We start from the raw sequence: 17,495 nt of genomic DNA, 5'->3' as shown, positions 1-17,495 counted from the left end.
TTTTTTTTAAAAAAATCGCTGATTTTTATCCACCCCGCCAGGAACAGATAAGACATGAAAAAGTCCTTACTATCTACTTTTTATTCAATATTTACAGAGAAAGGCTTAGGAATGTAGCCTCTTGGAATAATGGCGTTGTCCCGGGTCTATCTCCACCCCCCTTCTCTCCCACTTCCTCATTCGTCAGCAGGTGGCGCTGAGGCCCCTTTGCTTCTGAGCCCTTTGCTCTCCTACTTTTAAGGCTCGCCAGGTTCTGGGAGATGGCAGGTCTGGAACATAGCTGTCAACTGTCCCTTATTTGGCGGAAACTCTCTTATCCCAGCGCCGTTTCCCGCTGCTGTCCCGGATTGATAATGTCCCTTAAATTTCCCGGGTTTCATGCTCGCCCAGCTTGGGAGGGAAGCAGCGGCTCGGGGTCCTCCACCTCGAGAGAGAGAGCGCGCGCACGAGCTGCCACGTCTCTGTCTCTCCCTTTTCCCCTTCAGGGGTGCGTTGTGAGGAGACGGGTGGCGGCAGGCGGGCAGGCAGCCCCTCTCTTGTGAGACTTCTGCCGCGCTGCCAGCGGAAGCCGGAGGCGGTGGCAGCAGCGGCTGAGGAGGTGGCATGAGGGAGGAAGTAATAGTGCCACTGTATTCTGCTCTGGTCAGACCTCACCTGGAGTACTGTGTCCAGTTCTGGGCACCACAATTCAAGAAGGACACTGACAAACTGGAACGTGTCCAGAGGAGGGCAACCAAAATGGTCAAAGGCCTGGAAACGTTGCCTTATGAGGAACGGCTAAGGGAGCTGGGCATGTTTAGCCTGGAGAAGAGGAGGTTAAGGGGTGATATGATAGCCATGTTCAAATATATAAAAGGATGTCACATAGAGGAGGGAGAAAGGTTGTTTTCTGCTGCTCCAGAGAAGCGGACACGGAGCAATGGATCCAAACTACAAAAAAGAAGATTCCACCTAAACATTAGGAAGAACTTCCTGACAGTAAGAGCTGTTCGACAGTGGAATTTGCTGCCAAGGAATGTGGTGGAGTCTCCTACTTTGGAGGTCTTTAAGCAGAGGCTTGACAACCATATGTCAGGAGTGCTCTGATGGTGTTTCCTGCTTGGCAGGGGGTTGGACTCGATGGCCCTTGTGGTCTCTTCCAACTCTATGATTCTATGATTCTAGGAGGAAGAGGAGAGGATGGGGAGGGACACAGAAGGGCGGCGCTTCAGTGGCCGCCGCGGTGCCGCAACCGCCTCATGCTGGGCTTGTGGGCGGTGTGGGCGAGAGTCTCCCTCCCTCCCTGTCTCTCGGGCAGGGAAGTGCTGATGGAACTCCTCGCGCCAGGACAACGGCAGCCCCGACGTGCTGCTTAGCATCCCCTCCAACCAGTGCAGCATCTTAATGTAGTGATTTCCCCCTCTGCATCCCTTTCATAACTCTATTTTTATAAATCATTTGTCCATCCATAGTTCAAATTTTTACTACAAGTTTTCTGTCAGTCCTACCAATGTATGTAACTCTTTACAATAGCTTTTCAACTAAATTATAAACTTTCCCCATTCTTTATTAGAGAAGTCCTCTTCCTGGTTTCTAATTCTGCCTGTAACCTTTGCCACCTCGACGTTGTTCATCAGTTTTGTGTGCCACTCTTCTTTGGTCGGAGTTGTAGACCCTTAGGATCATCTAGTCCAACCCCCTGCAAAAGACAGTCAGTGGCAGCAAAAGCAGCATTCCTCTATGAGTGCCGATTTCTGTATAAGCCAAGCAAAATCCCTTATTTTGGCTGCTGGTCCCTTATTTTCAAATCTGTAAGTTGACAGCTATGGTCTGGAATGCTTTCTAGTGATAACGTGTCAGCCAGCTGCTCCGTCTCTGCCTCATCCTCTCCCATTATTTCCCTACTTTCCCCCTCATCTTCCTCTGAGCTGTGATCCCCCTCAAACCCCTGTTGTAATTCCTTCAGGAAGGTTCAGGCTGGGGAGGTGGTCTCCACCATTCCTCCTCTGCCCAGTCCCTGACACTGCATGGACTTAGTGCCTGTTCTTTCTTCTGACCCACAGGTAGCCCAGAAACATCACCTGGAGCCCAGGACCGGTGCCAGCTCCCTCCCCTGTCTCCTGCCTTCCGCACAGGCAGCGACCCTGTCCTGCGGCCCAACGCCCTGAAGCCTCGCCCACTGGGAGGTCCACCATTGAGCGGCTCTGAGGGACGGCTCCACTCCAAGGCTCCACCTAAACCTTTGAGGGCCCCGTCCATGCTGGTGAGCGACTACTGCGAACTGGTTCCCAAGGCTCCCGAAGGCCCCGGGAGCCACGTGGAACGTCTACAGAAGGAAGAACGGTGGCGGGGCCAGGCCTACATCACAGAGACGTCTTTTGGGTTCCTGGACACAGACGGGGCACCTTCTACCCTCCCTGACACGGCGGAGGCTGCCGAGGAGCCAGAATTCGAATGGCCCCTGGTAGAGACCACCTCCTCCTTCCAGCCTCGCCACTTCAAGTCGCTGCTCTTGGCCCCTGACAACAAACCCCTGGAGCCCAGCGCCCTAAAACGTCTCAAGGACCTGTTTGCCCAGCACGACTGCCGGGCAACTGCCCTACACATTCTCCAGGTAGACTGCCAGGTGAGAGAAACCAGCGGCAGGTGGGTGGGGGACACACGACAACAGCTTTTCACTTTACCATTCGTCCCTGTGATCTCCTGCCTCCACCTCAAGTATGGTACATTTTGGGCCTTTTATAGATGATTGGTTTTGTCCAAACCTGTCCTGAGAGCTCACTGCTGAGCTCAATGCTGATCTGTAGTATGTTCTCTGCCGCACCACCACTGTGGCTGGTGCACAAAATATTTCGGCTAGGAGGTGTGTGTTTTTTGGTAGGGGGGTGAATTCTCCTTCTCACAATGGGGTAGGGGCTAAATCTAGGTAGGAGACCTGGCTTCCAGCTCAGTATCATGGCTGGGCAATATCTGGTTTTCAGTATTGTGATATATCACCAGCTAAATATTTCAATGTACAGTGGTGCCTCGCAAGACGAAAAGAATCCGTTCTGTGATTCTCTTCGTCTAGCGGTTTTTTCGTCTTGCGAAGCAAGCCCATTGAAGGATTAGCGGATTAGCGCTTTTAGCGGCTTATCTGCTGATCAGATCAGCTGATAAGCGGTTTAGCGGCTTAGAAAAAGGGGGGGGGAAGGGAGAAAAACCAGCAGGAACTCGCAAGACATTGTCGTCTTGCGAAGCAAGCCCATAGGAAATTTGTTTTGCGAAGCACCTCCAAAACGGAAAACTCTTTCGTCTAGCGAGTTTTCCGTCTTGCGAGGCATTCGTCTTGCGGGGCACCACTGTACGGATACATCATAATATCTGAAATGAGAATGGAACTATGGAGAGGCATTGGCTGGCTTCACAGTTTTTCCCACATTGTGATTTTTACAATAGCACGCACACGCAAACACACACCATGATTTGCGATATATGGCCAGGTCAAAAATTGTGAAACCAATATCAGGATACGGACTTCAAACCAGTTTTAGGTGATACATCCATATATTGCCCAGCCCTATTCTAAGCTGGGGGGAGGGTGTTTCTAGTTTTGCCCAAAGTTGTTGAGCTCCCCCCCACCCCCCACCAAAATCTACACTTTCGACATCAGGATTTTACCGGACATTTCAGTGAAATGCAGAATACAGTCATACCTCAGGTTGCGAACGTGATCCGTGCGGGAGGCATGTTTGCAACCTGCAGCGCTTCTGCGCATGACGTCATCTTGTGCTTCTGCACATGCTCGAGCGCTGAAACCTGGAAATAACCCATTCTGGTACTTTCAGGTTCGGCGCGGTCCGCAACCCAAAAATGTGCAACCCGCAGCGTTCATAACCTGAGGTATGACTGTAGAATCTCTTCTCTGTCCATAAGCATAAATTATAAAGCTTTCATTCTTTTTAAGATGATGCAAAAACTGACAGATGGACTGTGCCAAGAGCTTTTGTCGACTGGCTAGACCATCGTTTATGTGTCCAACTGCTCTGTGGCTCACAAAAGCTGATCTCTTTGTTGGCCTACAAAATGCCCCAAGACACTGTTGTTTTTACTGTAACACACTGCTATCCTTCTGAAACCCACTCACAGTCCATCCTAGATGGTAAAAGTATAATAAACTAAATAATTAAGGATAAGACCTGCCTTGGTTAAGAGGTAGGTAACCTTTGTCTTTAGTACATCTCAAGACAGAGAGAGAGGTGCGTGGTGTTGCCCTGAGAACTAAACATGACAAGGTGGACGTTTACTTTTCTTTTAAAATCAATGAATAAATCTCAGAGCAGAAAGCTTTGGAGCCAAGATTTCTCTTCCTTCAGCCCTCTTGCTTACTCTTGCACGCATGCTATTAATGACACTGTTTTAATTTTGTTTAACAAATTAAAGCTGCCTCATTCAGAAGAGATAGGTTTGCTTTTAAGCCAGAGATTCATTGTGAAGTTTTTAAAAGCCTTATGAAGGCAATGGAGAGCCATGAGATTGGAGCTGTGTGGAAGCGATGTGGGGAAGGCCGACTTGTTTTTAAATGGAAAAAAATGCATGTGGGTTGCATTTTTGCATTCCTACATAGTGCAACTTTCAAAGAAATGTTCTGATTCCTAAAATGCCTGATCTCTCCTCGCTTTAATGGACCAGGGAATTTTCTCACACATTGGGTCCCAAAAATGATGATTTTTACTACCACATTGTGTTCGCGTTTAGTTCTTGGGTGCCCACCTGAGCACTTCTCATTGTGCACCTCGTCACAGAAAGCAGATTTTTATGCTTGCTTACCTCAGGTGGGAAGCACGATATCTGTGGCAGCCCACAAGGGAAACCAGCCTGGGGAGTGGAATGGCGGGAGGGAGCCAGTTGGCTGCCTCAAGTTCCTCACCCTTTCCCCAAAATGTCCCCCCTCTATTCTTCAGGTTGCCAGAATCATTGGAGTGTCCAAGGAGCAGCGGCGGGCGATGGGGGTCAGCTCAGGTCTGGAACTCATAACCCTCCCTCAAGGGCATCAGTTGCGGAAAGACCTGCTGGAAAGGTATTGACATTTGGGAGTGGGCAATGGAGCAGACACGGGTGGCGCTGTGGGTTAAACCACAGAGCCTAGGGCTTGCCAATCAGAAGGTTGGCGGTTCGAATCCCCGCGATGGGGTGAGCTCCCGTTGCTTGGTCCTTGCTCCTGCCAACCTAGCACTTCGAAAGCACAATGTGCAAGTAGATAAATAGGTACCGCTCCAGTGGGAAGGTAAACGGCGTTTCCGTTCACTGCTCTGGTTCACCAGAAGCAAGTAGTCATGCTGGCCACATGACCCAGAAGCTGTACGCTGGCTCCGTCAGCCAGTAAAGCGAGATGAGCGCTGCAACCCCAGAGTCGTCCATGACTGGAGCTAGTGGTCAGGGGTCCCTTTACCCTTTACCTTTAATGGAGCAGACCCCACAAGAGGGGAGAGTGGCATTCCTAGGATTACCACAGCTACCCCAGGAGTTGGTTGCTTATGGCTCATGCAGTTGCTCTGTGTGTTTTTGTGTGTGTGTGTGTGTGTGTGTGAGAGAGAGAGAGAGAGAGAGAGAGAGAGAGAGAGAGAGATCGGGTGGGGGGGGGCAACCAAGTCAGTATGGAAATTGTAAACTTTGCAATTGAATGAATGTACTGGGAGGCGGAAAAGAATTTTCCTAGGCTGAGTGTTCTAGGGGCCCTGAAATCCTTTTGTGTCTGTTGGCTGCATTTTTCCTCCTTCTAGGGCTTGAGATGAGTATGCAAAGCTGTTTGCCAAGTGGAAACATGTTTGAGTGGGAAATTCAGCAAGGGAAAATCCAGCAGGAGGGTTTTTACGGGGATTCACCCAGCCTCTGGCCAGACAGAGCTCCAAATAAATAGCTAACTTAGCACTGTGATCTTGTAACTACTCGGTTACCGCTTGGCAACTGGTTGACTGTATTCACTTGAATAGTCTGAGCGGCAAACAGCAGCCCAACCTCTGTATGCACCATGTTGAGTTTCACACCTGGGCTGTGATGTGATTCTGGCTAATCTGAAAACCTGAGTGTTTTCCCCAAGACTAGAAATCACACGTGCAAAATTCAAAGCCTTGAGAGTTGAAACATTTGTGGTGGGAAACTCAAGGTGTGGTATTGAAATTGGAGCATTGGTCAGACAGGCCTCAAGCCCTCTTCCTACCACAAAACTGCTGCTGTGCTCCTGAGTTTGGAATGTTTACTTATTAAAATTTATGCTACACCTTTTTGATACGGTGGAGTGGCTAAGAGGCTAAGGATTTGGGGATGTGTCTGGTTCTGAGTTCACGCTGCGACTTAGGCAGACTTTCTCAATGTCAGCCCCACAGCTGCAATAGGGGAATAATCCTACTTGCCTACCTTGCAAGCAGGGGTGCCAACTTGAGTAAAATATTTGGGGGGGGGGGAGGTAGGCCCCACCCCACATAATCACATGATGTGCACACACACCATTTGAGTGGCAATGCCCATCAACATTGGTGGGGGGCAACCTCCTCAAATATTCTATGGGGGACCTCAGCTCCCAAGAATTCGCTCCTGTGTTTGCAAGGGTTTGCGATATAATGTGGTTGTGATGTTACTTGATCACTCAGCAGTAGTATAAAATTCTGTTCTTCTGATGGTAGGTGATGGGATTAGGAATTTCCTAAATTATGGGTATATTCAAACACATTTAGCATTGGATAAGATGGGAGTAAGGGACGCGGGTGGCGCTGTGGTTTAAACCACTGAGCCTAGGGCTTGCCGATCAGAAGGTCGACAGTTCGAATCCCCGTGACAGGGTGAGCTCCCGTTGCTCGGTCCCTGCTCCTGCCAACCTAGCAGTTCAAAAGCACATCAAAGTGCAAGTAGATAAATAGGTACCGCTCCGGCGGGAAGGTAAACAGCGTTTTCATGGGCTGCTCTGGTTCGCCAGAAGCGGCTTAGTCATGCTGGCCACATGACTTGGAAGCTGTCTGCGGACAAACGCCGGCTCCCTCAGCCTATAGAGCGATATGAGTGTGCAACCCCAGAGTTGTCTGCAACTGGACCTAATGGTCAGGGGTACCTTTACCTTTAAGATGTCCATTTTCTGTGGCACAGCACCCTCTTGTGGTGATTTCATGGGAGGACAAAATAAAACTCTAATTATCTGTCATTGCTTCTGCACAAGACTGTGTTTGTTTTGAGGGCAGCAGCGACCCCTGTCTGTCCACTCAAGATTCCCCCTTTGCCAACCCTCAGGCACCACCTCATCGCTCTGGGCATCGCTGTGGACATCCTAGGCTGCACAGGGTCCCCAGCTGAGCGGGCGGCCATTCTACACAAGATCATTCAGCTGGCGGTGGAGCTGTGGAAGTCAGCGGGGGACCTCTTTGCCCTCTCTGCTGTGATGAAAGCCTTGCAGCTGCCGCAGGTGAGAGAAATGAACAGTAAGGCATTTGCCAACACTCTGGTCACGGGATCTGCTGCAGGGTATGGAAAGCCAAGGCTGTGGAGCAGCTGTTTGCCCAGAAGGATTGTGTAGTGGGTCACGGAGAAGTGTGGCCCTTCGGAAAAGCTAGCCCTGCTCTCACTTTGTGTGACTTGCTGTTAGATGGCTGTTGTGATCTCTCCTCCCCTCAAACCACTTTCAGCTGAAAAACAAGTATCTAATTTCTGGGCCTCACTGAAGGATGTACAGTGGTACCTTGGGTTACATACACTTCAGGTTACAGACTCCGCTAACCCAGAAATAGTACCTCGGGTTAAGAACTTTGCTTAAGGATGAGAACAGAAATCGTTCTCTGGCGGTGCGGTGGCAGCGGGAGGCCCCATTAGCTAAAGTGGTGCTCCAGGTAAAGAACAGTTTCGGGTTAAGAATGGACCTCCGGAACGAATTAAGTACGTAACCAGAGGTACCACTGTAATGTGCTTTAGAACATGAGAGTGTGGGTATTTTAACAGAGTCATGTTTCCTCAGAAGGGGGAGGCTTCATCCAAGTTATCAACATCCTTCTTGAATTCTTCTGATGTTTCATTAAAAAGTCCCTGCTCGTGGCATGTACAAAGTTATACCTCAATAAATCTGCACGTGCTGATAATGCCAGCCCTTATTTTGGTCCTGAACTTGCCATTCAAGGCCAAGTGGTTTTGGGCTCAGAAAAAAATGTGCACATTAATGCCAGTGAAAGGGGTTGAATTTGAATTTAACCAACCATAGGGTGTGAATATAGAAGCAGCCTTGGCTGTTATGCAGAAGATTGCATACAGACTTATTAACCCCCTTGTGTGGATTTAACACATTTCCATCCTGTATATCAGGGGTAGGCAACGTAAGGCCCTTGGGCCAGATGCGGCCCAATCGCCTTCTCAGTCTGGCCCATGGACGGTCTGGGAATCAGCGTGTTTTTACATGAGTAGAATGTGTGCTTTTATTTAAAATGCATCTTTGGGTTATTTGTGGGGCATAGGAATTCGTTCACCCCCCCCCCAAATAGTCCAGCTCCCCACATGGTCTGAGGGATAGTGGACTGGCCCATGGCAGAAAAAGGTTGCTGACCCCTGCTGTATATCCTCAACAGAGCTCTGTGGGTTTTTTTTAAACCTTACCAGGTCAATTGCCCAGGTCTTTTTGTGACACAGAAGTCTGTGCTCGTAGCTGGTCCAGTAAGATTGGCTCTGCTTCTCCCTCTACAGATCACACGACTGGAGCAAACATGGAGGCACCTGCGCCAGAACCACACACAGAGCGCCATCACTTTAGAGAAGATGTTGAAGCCTCTCATGGGGTGCCTGAACCGGGCTGAAGGTGAGACCTCTTAGCCATTTTGACGGAGGCAGGCCTTGAGGATGCAGAACATGGCGTCTATGTGATGACATTGTTCTATGGCTCCCTTTCCACATGATTGAACCTAGTTGTGGTTTGCAGCTGTCGCAGAGTGTACAGCCCCACAGACGTTTATTTTTGTGGCCTCCACATGGGAGGCTATGATGTTTGGATCTTCTGCCTGTGCCACAGTTCACAGGAAGGGCTTTGCTAGAACCATAGAATTGTAGAGTTGGAAGGGACCTATTAAAAACCATTTGGTACCCTTCTGGAACCTTCCGTTTCCATGCTTTGGTACTAAATACTATAGCAGCTCTTGGCTTGTCATTGCAGGCGCCCCCCAATCTCAAGGTCAGGTCACTTTTGTACCCTCCTCTCAACGTGCAAAAGACGGTGTTTGGCTACAGCCCAATTTACATGGCGGCCCAGGAAGAAAAAGCCTGTGCAGGGTGAGCTGGGGATGATGTGAACGCATTGCTGCCTCCCCATCTTGGAAGTAGGTGTGGATGGAGGCAACTACTGTATTTTTCGCTCTATAGGACACACTTTTTCCCCTCCAAAAATGTGTGTGCGTCCTATGGAGCGAATGCAGGCTCCTTGGCTTCAGCGATAGCAACGCGAAGCCTCCGAAGCGCTGAGGGAGTGCTCCCTCCGCGCTCTGGAGGCTTCACGTTGCTTTCGCTTTCTGACCCCTCTCGCTCTCCAGGCTTCAGGGATAGCCGCCTGAAGCCTTCGGAGCGCAGCGCGAGTTCCCGCTGCGCTCCACAGGCTTCAGGTTCCTTTCTCTGAAGCCAGGAGAGTCTTGCTCTCCTGGCTTCAGCAGAGAGGGAGAGCTGCGCAGCGCCCTTCAGCCAAGCGGGAGGAGAAATGGAAGGGGCTCCATTTCTCCTGCCGCTTCGCTGAAGGGGCGCTGAGCAGAGAGGGGGAGATTTTTTTTTCTTGTTCTCCCCCTCTAAAACAAGGTGGGTCCTATGGTCTGGTGCGTCCTATAGAGCGAAAAATACGGTACCTTGCCTCTGGCTGGGGACCACTCTGTAGGCTCCCCCTGCAGTTGGATGACACCCAGACGAATATGCGCACAGGCTCTTGGAGAAACATTTCATCTTTCCTATATACTTGCATCTAATATACCATTGCTCTCCTACTGTCTCCTGAAGCTCCATTTTTTGTTTTTTTAAAAATCACTCTTAATTTTCTTACTGAGCTCTCAATTGAAGCAGCAGCATTTTTGAGAATTTGCACAAGTCAGCCTGTTAGTCAGCGCTGTCTGCTATGACCGATGGCAACTCCTTAAGGTCTTTCCCATTAGAAAAATGCTCCTGGGGTCCTTTTAACTAGAAATGTCAGGAATCGAACACAGAACTTCTGCCTGCAAGGCATGGGCTTTTCTAGTTGTGGCCCCTTCCATTTTTCTTTTTTAAAAAATAATTTAATTATAAAGTGATTTGTGCTTCTGTCCCACAGGGAATTCAGTCCCCACCCTGAAGGAGGTTGCAGTTCCCCACATCCTGCCCCTCCTCTGCCTTATGGAAGGAGAAGAAGTCTGGGGTAGCAATGAGGAGACCTGTGATGCTCTTCTACGGACACTGGAAGCAGCTCGGTTCATGGCCAACAACGCCAGTGCCTACCGAATCAGTGCTGAAGCAAAGCTCCAAGGTAGGGTAGCTCTTGACAGTACTGACGAGCCCAAGCCTGGCCAGAGGTTGGCTGCTTCATCCCTTTACAGTCTCATTTTGTGCTCAGGTTAGAGTACAGTATATGAGAGACTTACATTTTATTCTCTCAAACATTTACAACTGCATATGCATGGAACATTTCTTGGAGTACATGGAGATTGTTTGTTGTAGAGATTTCCAGAAACCGAAAAAGTTAAGGAAACGAAGTTGGCTGAGCTGCAGAAAGAGACAGATGCCTCCAGGGGCAAAGTGAGTGTCGTGGCCGTGTAGGGGTTGGAACCTGGGCTTTCCAAAGCGAACTCTGGCAGGCAGCCGTTCCATCGCTGACTTTTGCCATGGCAAAATGGCTGCTGCTGCTACTGTTGTTGCTGGACTGTATTTTGCCTGCCAGCCAAATTCTGCATCATGGTTTCCTAGGTCCAGCCTTGCTTCTGCCATGGGTGGCACCCCCTTGTCCTACGGAGTGGCAGAAACATTGCCATTCCCTCCATAAATGCCATGTGCAGATGCATGCCCCGTTTGCCGCCCCCCCCCCCCCATTCAAGCAAGAGACTGTTGGGTGTCCTCAGTCAAATCCTGTAGCCACGTTGGTGCTTAAAATGTGAAGCAGCGAGATTTTTTTGGACGGTTGCTAGAGGTGTAGTTTGCACATCACAAAAACACCCGAGGGGATCCTCAAAGCGAGGCCTCTCAGGCGCACGTGCAACTTGTGCCAAGGCCTTCCCTCGTCTACATTTTATTCCAGGCAGCGAAGGCTTCTGCACATACACTATTTTCTTCTGTGTCAGCTTGTCTTAGCCCCAGGCAAACACTCTCTCCCTTCTCCAGCCAGTCTTTCTGCTGCCTTTCCAATAAAAAAGCTAGATAGCAAGAACCAACCCACAGGAGTTCGTGTCTTGTAGAACTACTTGAGTAGCCTATTAGTTCCTTTCCCTGAAGCTCGGGGGGTTAAATTTGGGACATGCCGCATCTGTCCACTGTGGCTTGTGTTGCTTGTGATAACATCATAATCTGCTTTGCTCAGGATCTGAATTCTGCACAGACAACACCTGGTGCCTCAAGCAGAGGCTTGCAGAGAGGCATTCCTTTTCATGCTGCCTTAATGTTTTCATGCATGTGTGTTTAAGCTGATGCACAAGAGCACCACTGTGGCCCAGAGGGGCTGCCCTTTCTTCTACCTGGTATTGTGGCATCTAAAGAATATGGTTCCGTTCCGTTAAGCCAGCACTGCTCAAACTGCTGTTTTGTTATGTCCTGGAACTGCTTCTCTCTAAGCTTATAATGTGCAACTTCACACCTTGAGCCACCTCTATTGTGGGCAAACCTGGTGCCTGACCTACGTGTAACTCTCTCACTCCCCACTGACAACTGCTGGAGCCTCACGGCTGTTTTTTATCCCTTTCTCCAGGTTTCCAAGGTACTCCAGAACTCCTGGAAGCATTCCAGACTGAGTTTTCCCTCCGCTTATTCTGGGGCAGCAGAGGAGCCGATGTGGACCGGGTGGAGAGGCACAAGAAATTTGAACAGATCCTGACTGTCCTTTCCCAGAAATTGGAATGAAGGGGACTAAGAGTTTTGCACTCCTGACACACCAGCTGGGATGCACGCAGGGAACGGCAAAGAGTAATTTGTCGAGAAGCCAAAGGAGGAAGCACCTGCTGCTGCTACGAGAAACTTCCGGGACTGGAAGGCGCAGGCGGCAGCGTCCGCAAGGAGCCGAGACTTTTCGGTGAGATAGACATTCCTTCTAGGAAACAAATGGTCGTCTTTCTATGCTGCCCGAGGCCATTGGTGCCTTTCCTGGCCTTTGAGAATACAGGCAGCCTCTGCTGGGGACTGAACGGGTAGAAAGCAGTCAAAGGCCTTTGTTACGATGTCGTGGTGGAAGCATTCTGTTCCCATCCTACTCTAGTTTGAATGCCAATTACGAATGCTACAGATGGGGAAATCTGGGATTACCGGCGTGGTTTTAGAACCCAGGAAGTTACATTTTACACACCCCTTCTGTTTCAGCACATGCTTATAGGTATCTGTGTTGGTGTTTGGACCAAGGCTGTTGAAACTTAACTGCAGATGTATTTAAGCTCTCCCAGCTAACTGATTAGTGGTATTTGCCCAATACTGATGCTGGAAGGTGTCTCCCCACTCCAAAATTAAAGGAGATACGCAAGGCACTGTTCTTTCTAGAATTAGATGTAATTAATCTTAAGCAGTTGAGCACCCCCCCCCCCAAACCCTCAGGTTATGAAACTCCCTCATCTCACTACAGCTCTGCAGTAGAAATTGTGAAATAGTGGTCTTCCAGCAACCCCCATAACCTAATCCTGGGGGGCTGAGGGCTGAAGGGCCCTGGGTCTCCTAACACCCTTAATTTGCCAAGTGCCATTTCATATTTTGCTGCCGTCTATGTCATGTATGCTTTGCTTACAAGCCATAGAGGCAGCTTATGATAAAGGGGCAGAAAGGTTGGTTGGCAGGGGGTCTTTGTGATAAATAGGGACAGGGGGTAGTCCGCTCCCAAATGATCGACATACACAGCCATCTAGCATTTTTATAAACTTCTTAAAAAACCCGCACTTGGGAGGCCAGAGAAACCAACAGTCAACTGCACAGGCTAAATTTTGTCTGCTATTTACATAAAGTGTAAAAAGGCACCAGCAATACATTCTACATCTCGAGAGAGAGAGAGTGGCTCAGGACCCCCCCAAATCCCCTTACCCCCCCCTCCATGCTTTATGGGGGAACCAGGGTTAAGAGCCAGGGACATTTTACCGATTATGTGAGTAAGAAGCTAAACTGAGTGGTAAAATAAATTGGTCACTGTATAAAAAGGCTAATATGTTAAAGAGTCCTCTTTTTTTGTTTTGTTTCCTAAAAACAAAGCCACACAAAAGTCCACAGATCTGGGGGGCAGGAAGCAATTGGTGGCTGTCCCCAATGGCAAAGTTCAGGGTTCAGGGTAGTGACTCCAGGGAGTAGGCACTTCTGAATGGCTGAAGGGGCCAGGCCAATCAATCCAGGAAAAATAAAGTGCGTTTCAAGGAAAGAGGAGCTGGGTGTGTTTGATGCGGCTGAGGCATTTGGCCTGCCTTCCGAGCAGAGGTGGTGGTGCTCACACCTTACGCAGCAATAGCAGCCGACTGCCTTGCCAAGCAGCTATTCACAACCCCGTTCTTCCTCCACCCTACCCCAGAAAGCCAATGGCAGGCACAGTGGCATGAGGGTGCAAGTTAAAGGCTTCCTTTCAATCCGGCTCCCTTCTCACTGGTACACACACATACACACAAACAAACACACTCACAGAGTCTACTGACTTGCAGTGCAAAGCAGCTACTGATTCCTTAGCGAGAGCTCTGCTCCGACCAGCCCTACTGAGGGGGATGGCTGCCACCTGGCCCCCACGAGAAGGTGGGCCCATTTTGCCCAGGGCAGCTGGGAGAGAGGAAGCAACCCCCCTCCCGCGCATGCCACACCAATTGCGCTTACACTATGGGAGACCCACCCAGGGCTAGAGGCGGGAAGCGAGGCATCCCCATCCTCTATGCAAAACCGCAACGTTGCTAAAGGAGGAAGCAAGCGGCACGTTTTGATCCGTTCCTGCTAGAGAACGTTTTGCAAGGGATCTAGTGTAGCTGGGCTTGCCTCCAAAGGCATGGCCTGGAGGGAGGAAAGGGGAATTACTGGTTGGGGACACATTCTTAGCATGGAGACCAATTCCACCCCTCTCCCCCATGGCTCTTATCCAAGATTTTGAGCGGGCTGCAGCCATCATTTCTTCTCTTCAGGCAAGCAAAGTCGCCTCCCCCAGTTTCTGCAGTGGTGATTTGGTGTGACCTTCCTTCTCGGATGGGGTCACCCGCAGCAGGCATTGCACCGTCCTTTCCCCAGTCAGCTGAAACACTGCACCTCTCTTCCACACGCGCCCTGCTGTTGACTCAGAAGTCTCCAAGCCGCAGGCCTCGTACCACGGCCAATTCGGCACTCAGTTGAGGTTGACCCGCAGGTAGGAAGTGGGGACGTACCCCTCGCCCCCTTTGCTTCGCCGCACACGGGTCCACCCGTCGCCCTTGTCTTCCTCCATCAAGCCAAGCTCTTCGCCCTCCAGCATGGAGATCGTACCTTCACTGGAACCTGTTGGGGAGGGGAGAGCAAGCAAGCCGGCAAGTGAGCAGAAGCTTAAGTAATAACCCAAAGTAAAAAAAAGAAAAAAGGGTAAAGGTAAAGGACCCCTGGACGGTTAAGTCCAGTCAAAGGTGACTATGGGGTTGCGGCGCTCATCTCACTTTCAGGCTGAGGGAGCTGGCGTTTGTCCGCAGACAGCTTTCCGGGTCATGTGGCCAGCATGACTAAACCGCATCTGGCACAACGGGACACCGTGACGGAAACCAGAGTGCACGGAAACGCCGTTTACCTTCCCACCACAGCAGTACCTATTTATCTACTTGCACTGGTGTGCTTTCGGACTGCTAGGTTGGCAGGAGCTGGGACAGAGCAATGGGAACTCACTCAATCACGGGGATTTGAACCGCCGACCTTCTGATCGGCAAGCTCAAGAGGCTCAGTGGTTTATTTAGGTTGGTTTACCTCTGCCTCCATAGCCCATGCGGCTGGGATACTTGACCGGTGTTCCCAGCCAGGACATTGGCAGGGAAATAGCTGTAGCAACCCCTCCACAGTCCCAGAAAGACTGTATGGGGTGAGCTTTGCCATCATGGATGAGCCATTAGCGCTCTAGGGAGGGGCGTCCTGTGACAGGACTATTTGCATGCTGAGGGTCTGCCAAAGTGCAGGAAAGGCACAACAGAACTCAGGTTCCGGAGAAGCTTCCTTTTTGCTACTGCACTTCCCCCATCGTTCAGCCCGGACACAAGTCCAGTCCCAAGGGCCTTCTGGCAGCTCCCTCACTGCGAGAAGTGAGGTTACAGGGAACCAGGCAGAACTACCTTCTTGGTAGTGGTGTGCACCCTGTGGAATGCCCTCCCATCAGATGTCAAGGAAATAAACAACTATCTCACTTTCAGAAGACATCTGAAGGCAGCTCTGTTTAGGGAGGATTTTAATGTTTGATGTTTTATCGTGTTTTTAATATTCTGTTGCGAGCCACCCAGAGCAGCTGGGGAAACCCAGCTAGATGGGCAGGGTATAAATAATAAATAATTATTATTTTGAGGGGTGAAAGTGTGCAGTGGTAGAAGCCCCAATGAAACAATTATGCAAACTGGATCATTTTGCACATGCTTTACAAATAAAACAATTTGTGGGGATTTGTACAGTGTAAATTTTGTGGCTCTTGGGTTCCTCCCCCACATCAAGGCACCATGGCTACCTTTGCTTTCTCTAGAACTTATAGGATGAGGAATCACATTTTCCGGATACAGGACACTACTTTTTGTTAGAAAACTGTGCTGGCGGGGCAGGAAGAGAATAAGACTGGGTCTCTTTCTTAGGCGAAGCCATATAGGCCAAAAGGAGCCTGGCCTGGCCACTGCATCCTTCACAAGCTGGCACTGCCAAGTTAGCAGAGTGAAATAGCACATTCCAAACAGCACAGTCAAAAACCAGGACTGTTCCTTGCAAATATAGTAAGGTAAAGGTAAAGAGACCCCTAACCATTAGGTCCAGTCGTGGCCGACTCTGGGGTTGCGGCGCTCATCTCGCTTTATTGGCAGAGGGAGCCGGCGTACAGCTTCCGGGTCATGTGGCCAGCATGACTAAGCCTCTTCCGGCAAAACAGAGCAGCGCATGGAAATGCCGTTTACCTTCCTGCCACAGTGGTACCTATTTATCTACTTGCACTTTGACGTGCTTTTGAACTGCTAGGTTGGCAGGAGCAGGGACCGAGCAACGGGAGCTCACCCCGTCGCGGGGATTCAAACCGCCAACCTTCTGATCAGCAAGTCCTAGGCTCTGTGGTTTAACCCACAGCGCCACCCACGTCCCTTTGCAAATATAGTAACTGGGCAATATTGCTGAGCAGGTACCTTCAAACTGATAGAGAGCCACACAGGTGCCTATGGGAGACGTCAACTCCTCCTCAAAGTCGTCATCAAACTCGGTGTAGATGGGCTGGTTGAGTGTGTCCTGGTTCTCATCGGAGTGGGTGGTGTTGAGGCTGCAAGGGGAAGGGAGAAAAGAGAGTGAAGCTGGTTCTCTCTCCAGCGCTGGGATCAAAGCAAGTCAAGGAACCAGGGCTGCTGGGCTCTCCCGCAAGAGCTTCCCTTAGACAAATGCTTCCCTCCGATATTCAGGACCTCCGTATTTATGCTGCACCGCAAATGGCAATTACTGAATCTGACCAAAAGCCAGGAGGGTCAGTACCAGTTAATGGGATGGATGGGGGGGAAAAACCAAAGAATCGGAAGGGAGAGAAAAAGAAATGTTCTCCTTACCAGAAAGCAAACGATCCCTTCCCTGGCCCAAAAGGTAGGACGATCCAGCTGCTAACCTACACAAATCTACCTATTCAATTCCGGGTCATAATGCACCAATAAAGCAGATGCACTCTACAGAGGATAAGGCACAGCTCACGCAAGTGAGCCAAGCCACTTTCCGCAGGGGGTCATTGTCCATTTAAGCTCTGAGAAAACTCGACCTTAAACGAACATCAAATAGGAGATGGTTATATTTGCACGTAGCCACCAACTGACTTCTGTGAATGGGTCATGGAATCGCAGAATTGGAAAGGGCACCAAGGGTAATCTAGTCCAACCCCCTGAAACGCAGCGTCACTCATGTTTTGCATAGAAGCGTGACCCATTCACCTCCGTCTTTTGTTCTCATGGTCCCACTATTTTAAACCCTTTTCCTTCTCTTTAAAAGTTTTTGTGTGGTGGTAGCTGGGGGTTGTTCCCTCATGCATGTGCAGAGGGCTTTGCTGCTTTCTTCTGACAGCATGGGTTATTTTGAGTCCAAGCAACCACCCTGCTGGGGACTGGACAGGACTGGGGTTTTTATTATTTTTTATTCTGTAGGTCCTGTCTTCTTCTACTGATCTCTGTGAGCTCCAGGTTGCTTTC

The 17,495-nt window shown here is 49.9% G+C and overlaps 2 protein-coding genes across 3 annotated transcripts in view; one reads left to right on the top strand and one right to left on the bottom strand.

Moving 5' to 3' along the window:
• Window positions 1–13,313, top strand: part of SH2D3A (SH2 domain containing 3A) — a 29,270-nt gene extending 15,957 nt beyond the window's left edge. Inside the window, exons 6-11 of the mRNA XM_083483014.1 lie at window positions 2,043–2,605; window positions 4,923–5,038; window positions 7,240–7,411; window positions 8,674–8,785; window positions 10,268–10,459; window positions 11,888–13,313. Of these exons, the coding sequence (XP_083339140.1) occupies window positions 2,043–2,605; window positions 4,923–5,038; window positions 7,240–7,411; window positions 8,674–8,785; window positions 10,268–10,459; window positions 11,888–12,039 (1,307 nt within the window). The 3' untranslated portion in view covers window positions 12,040–13,313. The remainder of the gene's footprint in view (window positions 1–2,042; window positions 2,606–4,922; window positions 5,039–7,239; window positions 7,412–8,673; window positions 8,786–10,267; window positions 10,460–11,887) is intronic.
• TRIP10 (thyroid hormone receptor interactor 10) overlaps window positions 13,017–17,495 on the bottom strand; it is a 90,160-nt gene continuing 85,681 nt past the window's right edge. For both annotated transcript variants that reach the window (XM_083483028.1, XM_083483027.1), the window contains 2 exons: window positions 16,461–16,591; window positions 13,017–14,610 (listed from right to left, as the gene is read on the bottom strand). In XM_083483028.1, coding sequence (XP_083339154.1) covers window positions 14,462–14,610; window positions 16,461–16,591 — 280 coding nt within the window. In that variant the 3' untranslated portion in view covers window positions 13,017–14,461. The remainder of the gene's footprint in view (window positions 14,611–16,460; window positions 16,592–17,495) is intronic.

This window comes from Podarcis liolepis (genome assembly GCF_965112155.1).
Source record: "Podarcis liolepis genome assembly, chromosome: 17".
Lineage (NCBI taxonomy): Eukaryota > Metazoa > Chordata > Lepidosauria > Squamata > Lacertidae > Podarcis > Podarcis liolepis.
Note: the sequence above shows the minus strand (reverse complement) of the source record. Positions and strands in the feature narration are given on the sequence as shown.